The sequence below is a fragment of the Acromyrmex echinatior genome, chromosome 13 (assembly GCF_024713525.1).
Source record: "Acromyrmex echinatior isolate Ae372 chromosome 13, ASM2471352v2, whole genome shotgun sequence".
In the NCBI taxonomy this organism is placed as follows: Eukaryota; Metazoa; Arthropoda; class Insecta; order Hymenoptera; family Formicidae; genus Acromyrmex; species Acromyrmex echinatior.
This window is the reverse complement of record NC_141864.1, coordinates 6,077,379-6,090,633: the sequence shown is the minus strand read 5'-3', so window position 1 is coordinate 6,090,633 and position 13,255 is coordinate 6,077,379. Positions and strand designations below refer to the sequence as shown.

The window sequence follows — 13,255 nt, the reverse complement described above, 5'->3', positions numbered from 1 at the left end:
ACGATCTTAACGTATAATGCATATATAATACGTTTAACTTGTTAACAATCGTCAAATTTTTATTAGTTTTATATGTTACAATTTTAATCCTTTTTTAATTTAATTGTGTGTGGAATTCATAATAGGTGCTCTTTGCGAATGGAAATCTACTTTCCGGAATATTCAGTTCTTTTCTTTTCAAAATTGATACTTTTAAAAATTTTATAACATCCTATCTTATAATTTTATAACAGTTCTATAATAATTTAATATAATTATATATTATTTAATATAATTGTTAATTGTATAGTAATTACTTTTATAATTTTGAAAGTTGATTAACACTATGGATTTTAAATTTACACCGTGGGTTTCATAATAAATCCATACCATGATGATGTTGATATAAACATCAAAGATTTGAATCCACCATGTTGATGTTAATATTAACACCAACACAATGATAATTATATAGACACTATAGGTATTTAATCCACACCAGAGCTATTAAATCCATAGCGATATTCTTTTAGAGTGTTATATTAGTTCATTTTTATGCGGAATGCAATTGATTTCGTTCTTCTTCAAATTATTCGTAATGTTGCAGCATATTTTTTTCAAGTCTAAAATTGATATTAACTTTTAAATTGACATTGACAATTTCGTTTTTTTGTGTAACCGACAAATAAAGTCATGATGAATTAAACGAGATCACGCATTGATAATTTTGAATAGGAATATCGAGATCAAAGAGATCCTCGGCGGATCTTTAATGAAGAACCATGTATCGATACACTCGGGTCGATTAACATCGAGCTACCTATGCTACAATCTGCACTCCTGTAATTACTGATCCTGGTAGAGGACTGCACACATAGCATAAGCTCTGCGTGCCAAGTTAATTCCTTAGCCCGTTCACGTTAAACGAAACCTCCGTCGGCTGGCAAGATTATTGTGAGTGTGTAATTAACATACGATCTCTGGGTCCAGCGACGCTTTGTAATTTCTCTGATCGTGGCCAGACTTCCAAACGTAACATTGCTCTACTTTAATCAATAAAGATCAATTACACTAGTTTATAAATTCTGAATAATTTTTAGTACAAGAAAAGAAAATCATTTTTATAAACTTAATTTAGACTACTAAATTTGAATTTGCTGCCAGAAAACTTCTGTAGCATCAAATCAAATTTTTAAGATATAGCGTATTAATTTTAAGATTTAGCACGTTATTTTTAAGATATAACATTTTTTTTCAAATAAGTTGAGTGCGACAAGTGACGGAGCAAATTATTTCTACCAGGATTTGGTGACAATTGAAAAAAGTTATCAAGATGCTATAGTAATTGCTGATTCTAATACACGGAGAGAATTTTTTTAGAGTTTATCCTGAAAATATGATAGTCGTGGGACAACATTGTATTTTAAAGAATTTTAATGTAAATCTCTTATTCATTAATATAACTACAATAAAGTATAAAATAAGTTTGATCAATTTTACTGAAGTGCATGATAAAAATCTTTAAAATATTGTATTGTATCACAACTACATATTTTTAGGGTAAATTTTAAAAGAAAATTTTCTCCGTGTACGTAAAATCAATCTAAAATAATATGAAAAACAAAAATTAAATGACAACACTTGATTTGTTTTAATTTAAAACATTCTATATTTATTTTTAAAAAATCTTAAATCTTATTGGTTAGAAATATTTTGATGACAGATTCTACGTCGAAACAGTCTATATATTCTTGTACAAAATTTTGTAAACCAGTGTTATTATCACATTATTACTATACATATAATATGAAAATAGTATATTTGTGAATGTCAAAAGAACGATTAAAAAAATATCTGCCATATTGAATATTACATTTAGCTATATCCTTGTTTTCTGAAAATAAAACTATATATTTGAAATATTGTGTAAATGCGAATTTAGATTTTGAAAGGATTTATTTTTAATTGTAGGGGGAAAACAATGAGAATATTATGGCAATTTTAAGTTATATTGGATATATATTTGGAAATCATTTTATATGTAATACATCCGCACACAACCGCCGAACATTAAGTATTTTTTAAAAGAGAAATTAATCCCAAAATTTTGAAAAATTCAGATCGTCATTAACGTTTATTTACACTTGAGAATAAGTAATTTAGTGTAACCGCATCGTGGTTAAAATACGATACAGTCAATTCGACGTTTCCCTGAATAATACATCGGCCGACCTCGCCGGTAATAATCCCCGTACGGCTCTATCCCCTGCTCAGTTCGACATTCTAAAATCCACTTCGCCCCCAATGAAGTATAAATCGTACTGATTCGCCTCGGGGGTCACTACTCGGGGAATTTGTCTTCCGGGTCTACGTCGGTGACGGTGCACGCTTGGCCCGCTTAAACGCGATAAAGTCAGATGCGGATACGAACGACTGCGAGGATCCGAAAGGGTGATTTACGAAAGCACGTACAAGTCGCAAACTTTACCGGTAGAGAGCAAGAAGAGAAGAGAGAGAGAGAGAGAGAGAGAGAGAGAGAGAGAGAAATCGTACAAAAAGATGAAGAGGGCGAGAGGAAGGAAAAAAGAAAAATTCGCCGCGAAAAGACAATAATAGGGTTTTTTTTTTTTTGATCGCAGGCAAATCGACGGGGTTGGTTACAACCACCAGGGTTACACACGCGACACCAGCGGCTCTTTATGCACACGCGGCCAGCCGTTACTGGGAGGACGACGGCAAAGTGCCACCTGCTGCACGTACCTCTTGCAAAGACATTGCGCGTCAGCTGCTTGAGGATGAGCCTGGCTGTAACATTACTGTACGTAATAATATCCTTCTGTTCATGTGTGGAGAATATTCGATAATTTTTTGCACCTTATGTAAGTTCGATGAATATATTCCTCCATGTAGTTAGTTAACATCTATATTCGAAAAACAGTGATTTCCATCTTACTCACGTTTTCTTATTCTTATTCTTATTCTACGCGTCGTACTTGCAATTGCAATTTAGATTACATTATTATACTACTATCTTATATTTGAAAAAAAAATTTGGTTGAGGTATCTATTTAAAAATTTAATTAGATACATAGATCTAAAAATAATTTTGTAGATTATTAAAATAATTACATAGTAATTATTATTACCAGTTTGAGCGTAATTATTTTTATATTCCGATAAAATTATTTTTACAGGTCTGTATCCTACATTTTGAAATATTTCAATAAAACCGTTCTTTCTATATAGCGTTTTACAAAATTTTTTAACAATTGCAAGTATCTCGATATTATATTATTTCAAACAATACAAGATTTGACCGATATTACTTTTACATTGAGCTTTTCACGCAAATTGTAAATGATAACATTTTATGTAAATGTTTGCAAGTGAAATTAATAAACAGAGTTATTTATGAATGCATTTTGTGCGAAACGAATACGATTCTCATATTGCGAAAATTGAAAAAAGTGTTTAGATGTTCTATTGCCTGATCTGCGAAAAGTTGAAAGGTTCGACAATCGAAAATGTAATGCCTGTCTGATACGATTACATTCGTCAGATGACGTATAGAAGTTTTTCACAGTATGATTCGTTCTTGCATACGAGTGAACATAAAATTCGTATCGGGGACTCGTTCGTCTCCTTTATCACGTTTTATTGCGCCTTCTATCTTGTATCGGTAGACATAAAACGTATGTTTCGCAGTTTATTCACGTCTTTTATCACGTAGCTCTTGTTCCGCCCCTTTTTCTCCCAATCAAACTAGCGAAACGAACGGAGAATAGATTGCTAACCTGAACTATTTAAAAGTATTATTTTTTGTAAGAGAAAAATCTCTAAACTTTTTACAGTAAAGATATTTTTCTAAGGAATTAAAAGTATTAAGTCTAATTATAAAGGAGTCTGAAAAGGCATATCGCGTTCTATATTTTAAATAAAATATTGCATAATTAAACGTTTAGATATGAAAAAAAGTGACGAAGAAAAAGCGCATTCTAATGGACAAATTAAGCGCGACAAGATTAATTAGTGATCCTACCTTTGGAATAATTTGTGATGTGCTATTTTTGAAAAAGAATCTTTGCTTCGAAGTCTGAACGAAGCAAGGAACTCCGCGGGCAATTTTATTGGTGCTCATCTTCCCGGAAAAGTTGAGGTGAAACTTTCTTTCTCATTAAAGTCGGTTCTTCGTATCTCATCACGAAGATAGAATCAGGGATCGAGGCGTTTCTGGTAAATTCAAATCTCTCGATTCGATGGAAGATCCTATCAAACAAAACAATGAATCCGGAAAAATTTAACCTCTTAAATTTGATCGCTTCTTATCAAATTAAAAATTATATATTACAATTGTACATTATAATAATATTACATTATTTTTCTTAATTAATCGATATAGGTGATACTTGGTGGTGGGAGACGTCATTTTGTACCGAAGGTGACTTTGGACCCCGAAGAGCCGGAAAAAGAAGGCAGGCGATTGGACGGTAGAAATCTTATTGAAGAATGGTCCAGGAATCATCGTAAAAGAAACATAGCCGCGAAATACGTCGCCAATAAGGAACAGTTTGAAAAGGTGGACACACGAAGAGTAAATCGTTTATTAGGTAAGTAATAACAAGTTTTAATATATTTGCATCTCTATGAGATGCTCTGATCTCTTAATTACTGTTTTGTGGGCCATGACACATTATAACATTATATAAAAATCTATTATCAATTATTAATTATTATTAGATTGAAGCAATGGAGACTATTGAATGAGTTATGTTATAAGAGTTATTCTTATAAAATATTTTAAACACTTTCTCTTTATTATTATAAATAAATACTTGAACGTTATTAATTATCTTAATAATTATTTACATTATTCTGTTGAAAAATCACGTTGTTTATTGACTAATCTTGATTGCTCTAATTGATTATGTAAATAATATAATATCGATTTAGAATAGCCTAATAAAATTATATATGCATGGTTAGTCAATCACATTGGAATTTAATCATGTTGGAATATGCTGTATTAGCTTATTTTGAATTCCGTTCGCCATTAAGTTAATTATGCAATATTATTATATATCCTGTTCAAATCATTAAAAAATTGTTTTAATTTGGTTGTTGTAGAATCCTATACAAAAATAGCTGAGAAAGCTTTTATTTTATAAACTCTTGTTTTTTCCAATGTGTTTGTAGTGCAATATTTTTTTCCGAATATATATATTTATTCCGAAAATTTGGCAAATTTAATTGCAAAATTAAACTTTTGTATTGTGTTATATTATATATTAAAAATTTATTAATATTTTTAATATCTATGTGTTCTTTTGTTCATTATTCGATTTTTATTTTTATTGCATTATTTATTTAATTAATAGATTTGGTGATTAAATAAATTTAAACTTTTTATCGCATGACATAATATTCTCGCATTAAAATAGAAAAATTTAATAACAGTTCAATATTTGCTTTACTAATAGCGGCTTGCTGTATAATTGTTTATTAATGATTAAATTTACACTGAAAATGCATGTTAAATTATAAACCTTAAATTCATAGAATGCATATGATTTGACTTACAAGAATATAATTTCATCGATCATTTGTACTTTAGACTTGGGCGTAATGCGATTAGCCATTGTATTGTATTAATTGCACGCTATTGTCACTCTCGTATCAGTATAATCAGTGTATTAATTATTATACATTCATCATTCGGAATATGAGATTACATGTGCCTATCGATTGCTATTGATAATTTCTCTGTGTGTATCTAACTAATAAGATAGTTAACTGTTGATCAATAGAGTTGAAATTTTGAATTATTGTTGCGTTATAATCAATTAATGTTATTTATGTTATACAATAATTTGTTAAAAGCACGATAACGTATTCAAAACAAGTATATATACATCCGAAATAAATTTTAATAGATATTTTAAATTATAAGGGACAAAGTATAAATCATCATGAATTAATGAGCAACAAAACGGCAAAATAACAAAATATAAATCTATAAATAATATAAATGAAGAATACAAATAATGTAAATACATATTTTGGTTCATTTTTATAAATGATTATGGTCAGGTATTTTTCTTTTTATTTTTCTTAAATAATTCATTGTATAATAGATTTTACAAATTCTGCAATTGTATAATGATCTTTTCTCTATTTTCTCGTTCTTAATATTTTATATATTTATTTATTTATATTTTGTGTGATATTTCAGTTTTTATATCTTTTACATTTCCTCACATTTGTCCATACGGTTTCGAATTTGTTTTCATGTAACACGATCGGATTACTTGCCAAGACTTATTTTCTTCGCCGCAGGACTCTTCGCCTATTCTCACATGGACTTCAACGTCGACCGGAACACGAACGACACCGGCGATCCTTCTCTAGCAGAGATGGCGATTAAGGCGCTTCGGATACTGGCGAACAATCCCGAGGGATACTTCCTCTTCGTGGAGGGTAAGTCAGAAGTTACGACATCAGAGAGAAAGAGCCACTTACAACTTTGTTCGCGGCGGCGAAAGGAGTAACAGTCGCGAAATACATCTTCAGTGAGATACGTCTCAACACTGAGAGTCGGTTTGAGGCATTACTTTGAGAAATGAAAATGGCGGTCTTTATACACGCGACGACGTATTTACATGACTGTTTTTAGATACAAAATTTACACGAGAAGCAAGAACAACTTATAACAATAATTTTATGCTAAAACTGGAGCATAAACACATAATGTTAATATTATCTTTTAGTGATTTTATTGCCTGAGAATTAATGTGATTTAAATGTCTCACTTGCAGCACAATTTTGGCATAACATTTATCTATTCTCTCTTATTTAAAATGCGATTGAAAGCAAAATAAAATAGTCGGCTCTTATCGGCGTAGAATATGTATTCGTGAAATTACATATTTAAGTGATAGTATGTTATGTTAATAGTCACATTTGTTATACAAGCTCGAAGAACACATAGATTCACGGTTATCGAGTGACTATTATTTTCGTAAAATGGCTTCCAGGCTTTTATAGGAGTTGACCGCTTCCTCAATGCGGTTACGGTTTCCGATATGCGTACATTTCAGAAGATTAATTTCCATATTTACATTCCGTTCGCATATCCAATGTCTCTAATGCGAATCGCAATTCCTGTAGATCAGTGTTTCTCAAACAATATTTCGTACATTTCGTGCTGAAAATTTTGTCAATATAGTACTGATAAATTAATTTCTTCGAATTTTATTCGTTTTTTTTTTCAAAATAATGTTCCTATATTCTATTAAAAAAATATTCTACTTAAAAAAATGTGACTGTCTTCTGTTATGAAAATAATGAATAATTAATATATCCAACGTGGTACGGAAAATTGAATGAGAATATAAGAATTAATTGATTTCCAACATAACAAAACAAATAATTTATCTGGATGAAGATGAATGATGATGATGATCGATGAATTTGAATTAACGTTAGAATTTATGACATTCGATCGCAGATTGTTCCAGTCGCGACTATCGCGAGTAAATCCAAGTAGGATTCAGGTAGGTGCGAAATGGCGAAGAGATTTAAAAAAAATAATAAATGAGAAAAAAAAGCATTTGCAATTCAATGCGGCTGTCCGACGTGTGAAAACCACGCGCTTTTATGCACATTCACACATTCCAAATTTCGATTTAGTCAGCAATACAATAAAACGCGATTATATACGAGCGTCGAATGCGTGCATTATAATAAATCATTTCACGAATTCGGATTATTTGATTCTGTAAATCGAGAACGCGCACGAGTTGTCAACGAGTTGTTTCGGTGAAAAACCATTCGGCATCGAAGATGACAAATAACGGACGATTTATAACGGAAGTAAATCATGAACGGGCGCATGATAGATATCAAAGGGTGGATCACTTTTACGCAGAAAATTCTAGAATTATATGGCTATTCACAGATGTTTTGTACAAAATGGATTTTTTAATGAAAATTAAAGTGAATGATGTTTTTCTTCCTAATTTAAATTTTTAACTTTGACATTGAATTTTTAATTAAAAGTGAAATTTATAGATTATTCATTTTCTTTTAAAATAACAGAATAAAATTTAACTCAATATTGAAATTATGTATTGACTTTAATATATTAAATTCTGTATAATGAGAGGGTCGAGCATTAAACATAATTGATATTTCAGTCAATATTCTTTTATTTCAATTATAATTCTTTTATAGCTTTGCTAAATCCTTCTCATTTTAATCCATTAATATCATTTGCAAATTGATTTTCGCTTTCATGATATGTCAGTTATACGTTATAACAAAAATATTATAGTTATAACGGATTACAGCGGACAAAATGAGGAAAAGCGTTTCTCATGTAAAAGTTGAGTTAGCATTTTATACCTTATTCATTTTATCATGTTCTATTTTCTGTGAGTAACTGGCAATTGATATTTTGTTGTTATACAAAAATTGCTAAAATCGATGCACAGCGATTTTATAAATGGGACATTTTATCGAAAACCATTGAGCAGGAATGTATCTTTGTTGGTAGAATGAAATTCCACCACATTTTCTCGTATGTACATATATATAAGTAAGTTTCAAAACTTTGCGTCGAAGTTGCTTATGCGAAGTAGCTACTTGCATTTGTAGATTGCAACAATTTAATTAATTTTACTTTCCAGTTTCCGGGCGAATGGTACCGTCCCTAAAGACTGACCTGTCACACAAGTGTACTAGATATTTATAAAACTCTGCAGTGCAGAAAATGCACCACTCACTGCTGAAAAAAATGCGTCAAAATAGAAAATGTTTAAATAAATTAAAAATTTGAACATGTAAGTTATAGTATTTACACATGAAGTCAAAAAGTTGTTTATTAAAACAAGTATTTAAAAAATTCGTAGAAGTTGCAATTATTTTATTTTTTATTTGTGTACAAATTCATTAACTTAAAAAGGTGGCTTTATATTTATTTTAATTATTAAATAGTTTTGCACACACACACACACACACACACACACACACACACACACACACACAATAAAATATTCAATATATGTATTATACATACGAGGAAAAAAATGTTCACATATATGAATGTAAATATTGCCTATATCTATATTTTAAGTGTTTTGAAAAAGAGAAGTAGTTCATTCAAGTTTTTTGCGCGCTCAATTCGAATCCGCAAATAAAAATGTTCTATCGCTTTAGTCTTTAAAGAAAAAATGGTATTAAAGCTCCTCAAAAATGCATTTTAAGCTATATTAAAAAATAAATCCGACATTGTAGAGATTTTAAAAAGAGCTCAAATTAAAGCTCGAGTATTGTGCTTCGAAAATATAAAAATATTGACTTTTTTACCGCAGGTATTATCGTACCTCTACGTGATTTATTTTTAGGCATGTACAGTGAACGATTACAGGAGGACGATTGCTCTATTCAAGCACATTACGAAATCGTTGAACATAGAAAAATGTCAAGTGTGGATTTCATAAATGGGATTAAAATGTGTTTGCAAAAAATTGTTTTTGTCTTTGTTTAAGCTATTATTGTTAAAAGAAATAATAATAAATTGTAAGAAATAATAATAATAGAAGAACTTGTTACATTGTACTTTACTGAAAAATTATGACAAATCCATGTAATATAAAATTTTATCACTTCATTATGAATCAACGTTTTATTTGTTGAAAAAAGAATCAACAGTTTCCCAGACAGCATTGAACGCCCTTGCAATCTCTTTAAATAAAACACGTTTGAGATTTAATGATGCTTGCATTAAAAATATAATTATATCACTTTTATTATAAATACAAAATACTCAAACTTTAATTTTAATTCTTTTCGATGTCTATAATATATCAAATTTATTAGTTACAAGTTTTTTAAAAAATAGCTACAAAAATGCATTTTTTTTAGGAATTTGAATCCCATTTTTTTAATCTGATATACCAGAAAATTTTTTGCATGCGGATTAAGATTCAGCGCGTAAAAAATTCAACAAACTATTTTTCTTTTTCGGATTACAGAACCATAGAAACTAGCGTAATTTTATCATTATTTTACTGGCGCTTTGCGTGTCTTTCTTCATTTAAAAGATTTATATGAGAAATTTAATACGTACGGATAATTAAAGCGAATTTATATAATTAATCTCTTATCACAAACAATTTTCTTTAATGCACTTGAAAAATTAGTTAAAGTCGTTAAATTAAAATATGCTTAAAAAAAAATTTTTTTTAATCTATAATCTTTCTTTGTATTATTCATGTCATATTTGTGTTATTCTGGATTGAATTCTGATTTTAAACATAAATTTATTTTATTTACCAACTTCGCAGAGTAGTTAATTTACGAAATATTTTCTTGAAGTAATTATTTCTTTTATTTTAATTAAATTTGTTTAGGAGCTTTTCAATTTAGCAGTTTGTGTTTTTTTTTCACAAAGTAATAATATTATGTTGATTAATTATAAGAAAAGAAATGAAAATATATTCCGTATATTTATATATTTACTTGATATACAGCGTTATTCTTCATTGAGATGTGAAATGTTGTACATGTTTACGTGTAATATAGTGGGTTACTTAAGCACGACTGTAATACGAAAAAATCACGCGTTTAATTAAGAATCTTGTTTACAAATTCTAATCTACAGTACGACGATTCAATTTTTTGCAATACACATTGCACTGATTAATGAAAAACGATAGACTAATTATCTGTTTACAGGTAAACGTACGCAAAAATAAGTTTGTTTACAAATACACAATTTTGATCATTAGAACGGACTCATCAACAGTAATATAAAAACGGATGTGTTGATACTAACGTATGTCCTATTCGTTTTTGTTTTTCTGTAATAATTAAATTTCGCACTTATTCAATGATATATAAAGGATGCAAATTGTCTTTGAAATAGATATAACTTTGAAAAGTATTCTCTTCTCATATTTTTCACACATTCACGCATTTTCTCATTTTGAAACTGAAAGGGGCCACATGGTCGTTTTTAAAAAAGGATTCTTTCTTTTCAAATTATAAATATTCTTTGTCTGCAGTGTATACGGTTTTTTTATTGCGTGGATGAAATATACGGCAATATATTGTGGATAAAATATTCGTACAATATGATTGCAAACAAAGAAAGAGCGCTATATATAATAACTACGGTGCGTTTAGTTTCTGATTTAATGCAGACACTACAAGTACTCGACTGAATATTTATTTCATCTAAAAGAATCAGTTGATTTGGAGTGAATATTTGTAAATATATTGTAAATTGTGTATATTTATTATTTGTAATTTCTATATAAATTCTATATAAATTATGAAATTATCACGGAAACTATACATTACGAAATTCTCGTCATTTCAGTCGTTGTCATTTATTTCGAAATTCAAAATTGAAACGTATTTCTAGAATTTGCATGTACATGAGATGTATATCTCGTATATCAATATTACTACAATGTTGCATATTTCGGAATAAGCGTGAACGATCTAAGCAATTCGCGTGCGAAAATTCCGTACACTATGGTAACGTTGATTGCCAAGCTCCAGATCATCCGAACACTTCCAGGGAAACTTCATCAGAAGATATCTATCCTCGTTTCGCGGTTGCATTTTCCTCGTTTTGCTTGCAATCGGCGTCAGATCTCGATGCCACGACTAAAGTTTCACAGCGCGCGACAACTGTTGCTCCCGGCTACTAGTTGGGAAAGTTCGCTGCACCTTAATACATTTCGATGCGATTTATCGCTCGCGAATCATCGAGAGTACCACAGGAGCATCTCTTCGAGCGCGATAAACGCGTTAATCTAATGCGTCTGGATTGCGAAAATACAGGTTTAAGAGGCAATAAAGATATTTTATCGCACTATAATATATATATATATATATATATGCTTTTATCATCCTATATACATGCACTTTAATAACAACATATTTTATCAATGATTATTTGATGTTTTGTATGTTTATGTAATTACGAAAAAACAAAATTTTTATTTATTTAATGTCTCTTTTATAAAGTTAATCTCTTTTATAAAGAAAATTAGAGCAAATTTATTAGAGCAGTTACTCAGCTCTATTGAAGATTTTAATTTCAGCAAAGTAATTTCAATTTTTTTTTGTCTAGTGTTATTATACTAACATTTGAATATACATTTGAAATGATAATGAAAAATGAAACTAAAATGGAAAACGAATAATTTCATAATTTTGTTTTAATAATGAAAATAGTAATCGTCAAAATTATTTTTTTCATTAGCACAGTTTGAATCGTGGAATTTTTTTTCCAATCTGTTAAAACTACATTCCTCTATAAATATTTTTAATAGTTTGTCCATAAATGGTTCCGTAATGTTTTGGGGTTACAACGGAGCATAGAATAAAACAAAAAATTTACAACAGTCTGATTTTAAAAGAAAATGTCTTCTGTGAGAAAGAGAGAGAGAGAGAGAGAGAGAGAGATTAAATAAATAAATAGTCAAAAATCTCTTATTTTTAAAATGTTTTGTACTCATGCTTTTTACATCGCAGATATAGATTTTTGTATTGATTATCCGAGAAGAAATAGCAAATCTGGGCCGGAAGTCATATTTTCCTGTCAGTCGTTCGCAAAGATAAACGCATAACGTCCGGACTTCCTGTTAAGCCCTTATCCGAGATAAACCTCAAGTCGACCTGAGGCTCGTTTGCACGTCGGGCCGCTGTCGGCTGAGTTTCAGTGGTCGATGGATGTGTTTACACGTCACATTCTCTGATGCATAGTTACGCGGTCAGGTTTTGGATAGAGTAGGGAATGTCAAGCTTGGAAGCTAAATGGGTCATCTGAATATTAATTTTGAACGTTGCACATACGTCGTTAGTCAGTAGATGTTGGCAGTAATACGCTTAGCAATAATTATTTTAACACACTCGTGTTTAGTTTAGAATCATTCGAAATTTTTATTAAAATGTGATGGTAATAGAAATGCCAAAATGATTACACAAATTAATTGAATACTAATAACTGTAACAAATTAATTATAAATACTAATATTGTATATTTATAAATATACAATTATTGCTATTTATAAATATTCAATTAATTTGTGTACTGCAGTGTTTTCAAATTTCTAAATCTTTTATTTTAATTCAACACAAGCTTACTTTAGTCATACTTGTATATGATTTATATTAATTGATATTTTAAAACCAACCAATGATAGAACTATCTAGTTTTTGTAAATTTTTCATCAAAGGAGGATAAATATGATATTTATAAGAT

The 13,255-nt window shown here is 29.7% G+C and overlaps 1 protein-coding gene across 2 annotated transcripts in view; it reads left to right on the top strand.

The window, feature by feature from the left end:
- The window catches only part of LOC105150895 (alkaline phosphatase), a 222,590-nt gene that overhangs the window by 160,375 nt on the left and 48,960 nt on the right, over positions 1–13,255 (top strand). For both annotated transcript variants that reach the window (XM_011064273.2, XM_087412896.1), the window contains exons 4-6: positions 2,619–2,797; positions 4,379–4,586; positions 6,313–6,453. In XM_011064273.2, coding sequence (XP_011062575.1) covers positions 2,619–2,797; positions 4,379–4,586; positions 6,313–6,453 — 528 coding nt within the window. The remainder of the gene's footprint in view (positions 1–2,618; positions 2,798–4,378; positions 4,587–6,312; positions 6,454–13,255) is intronic.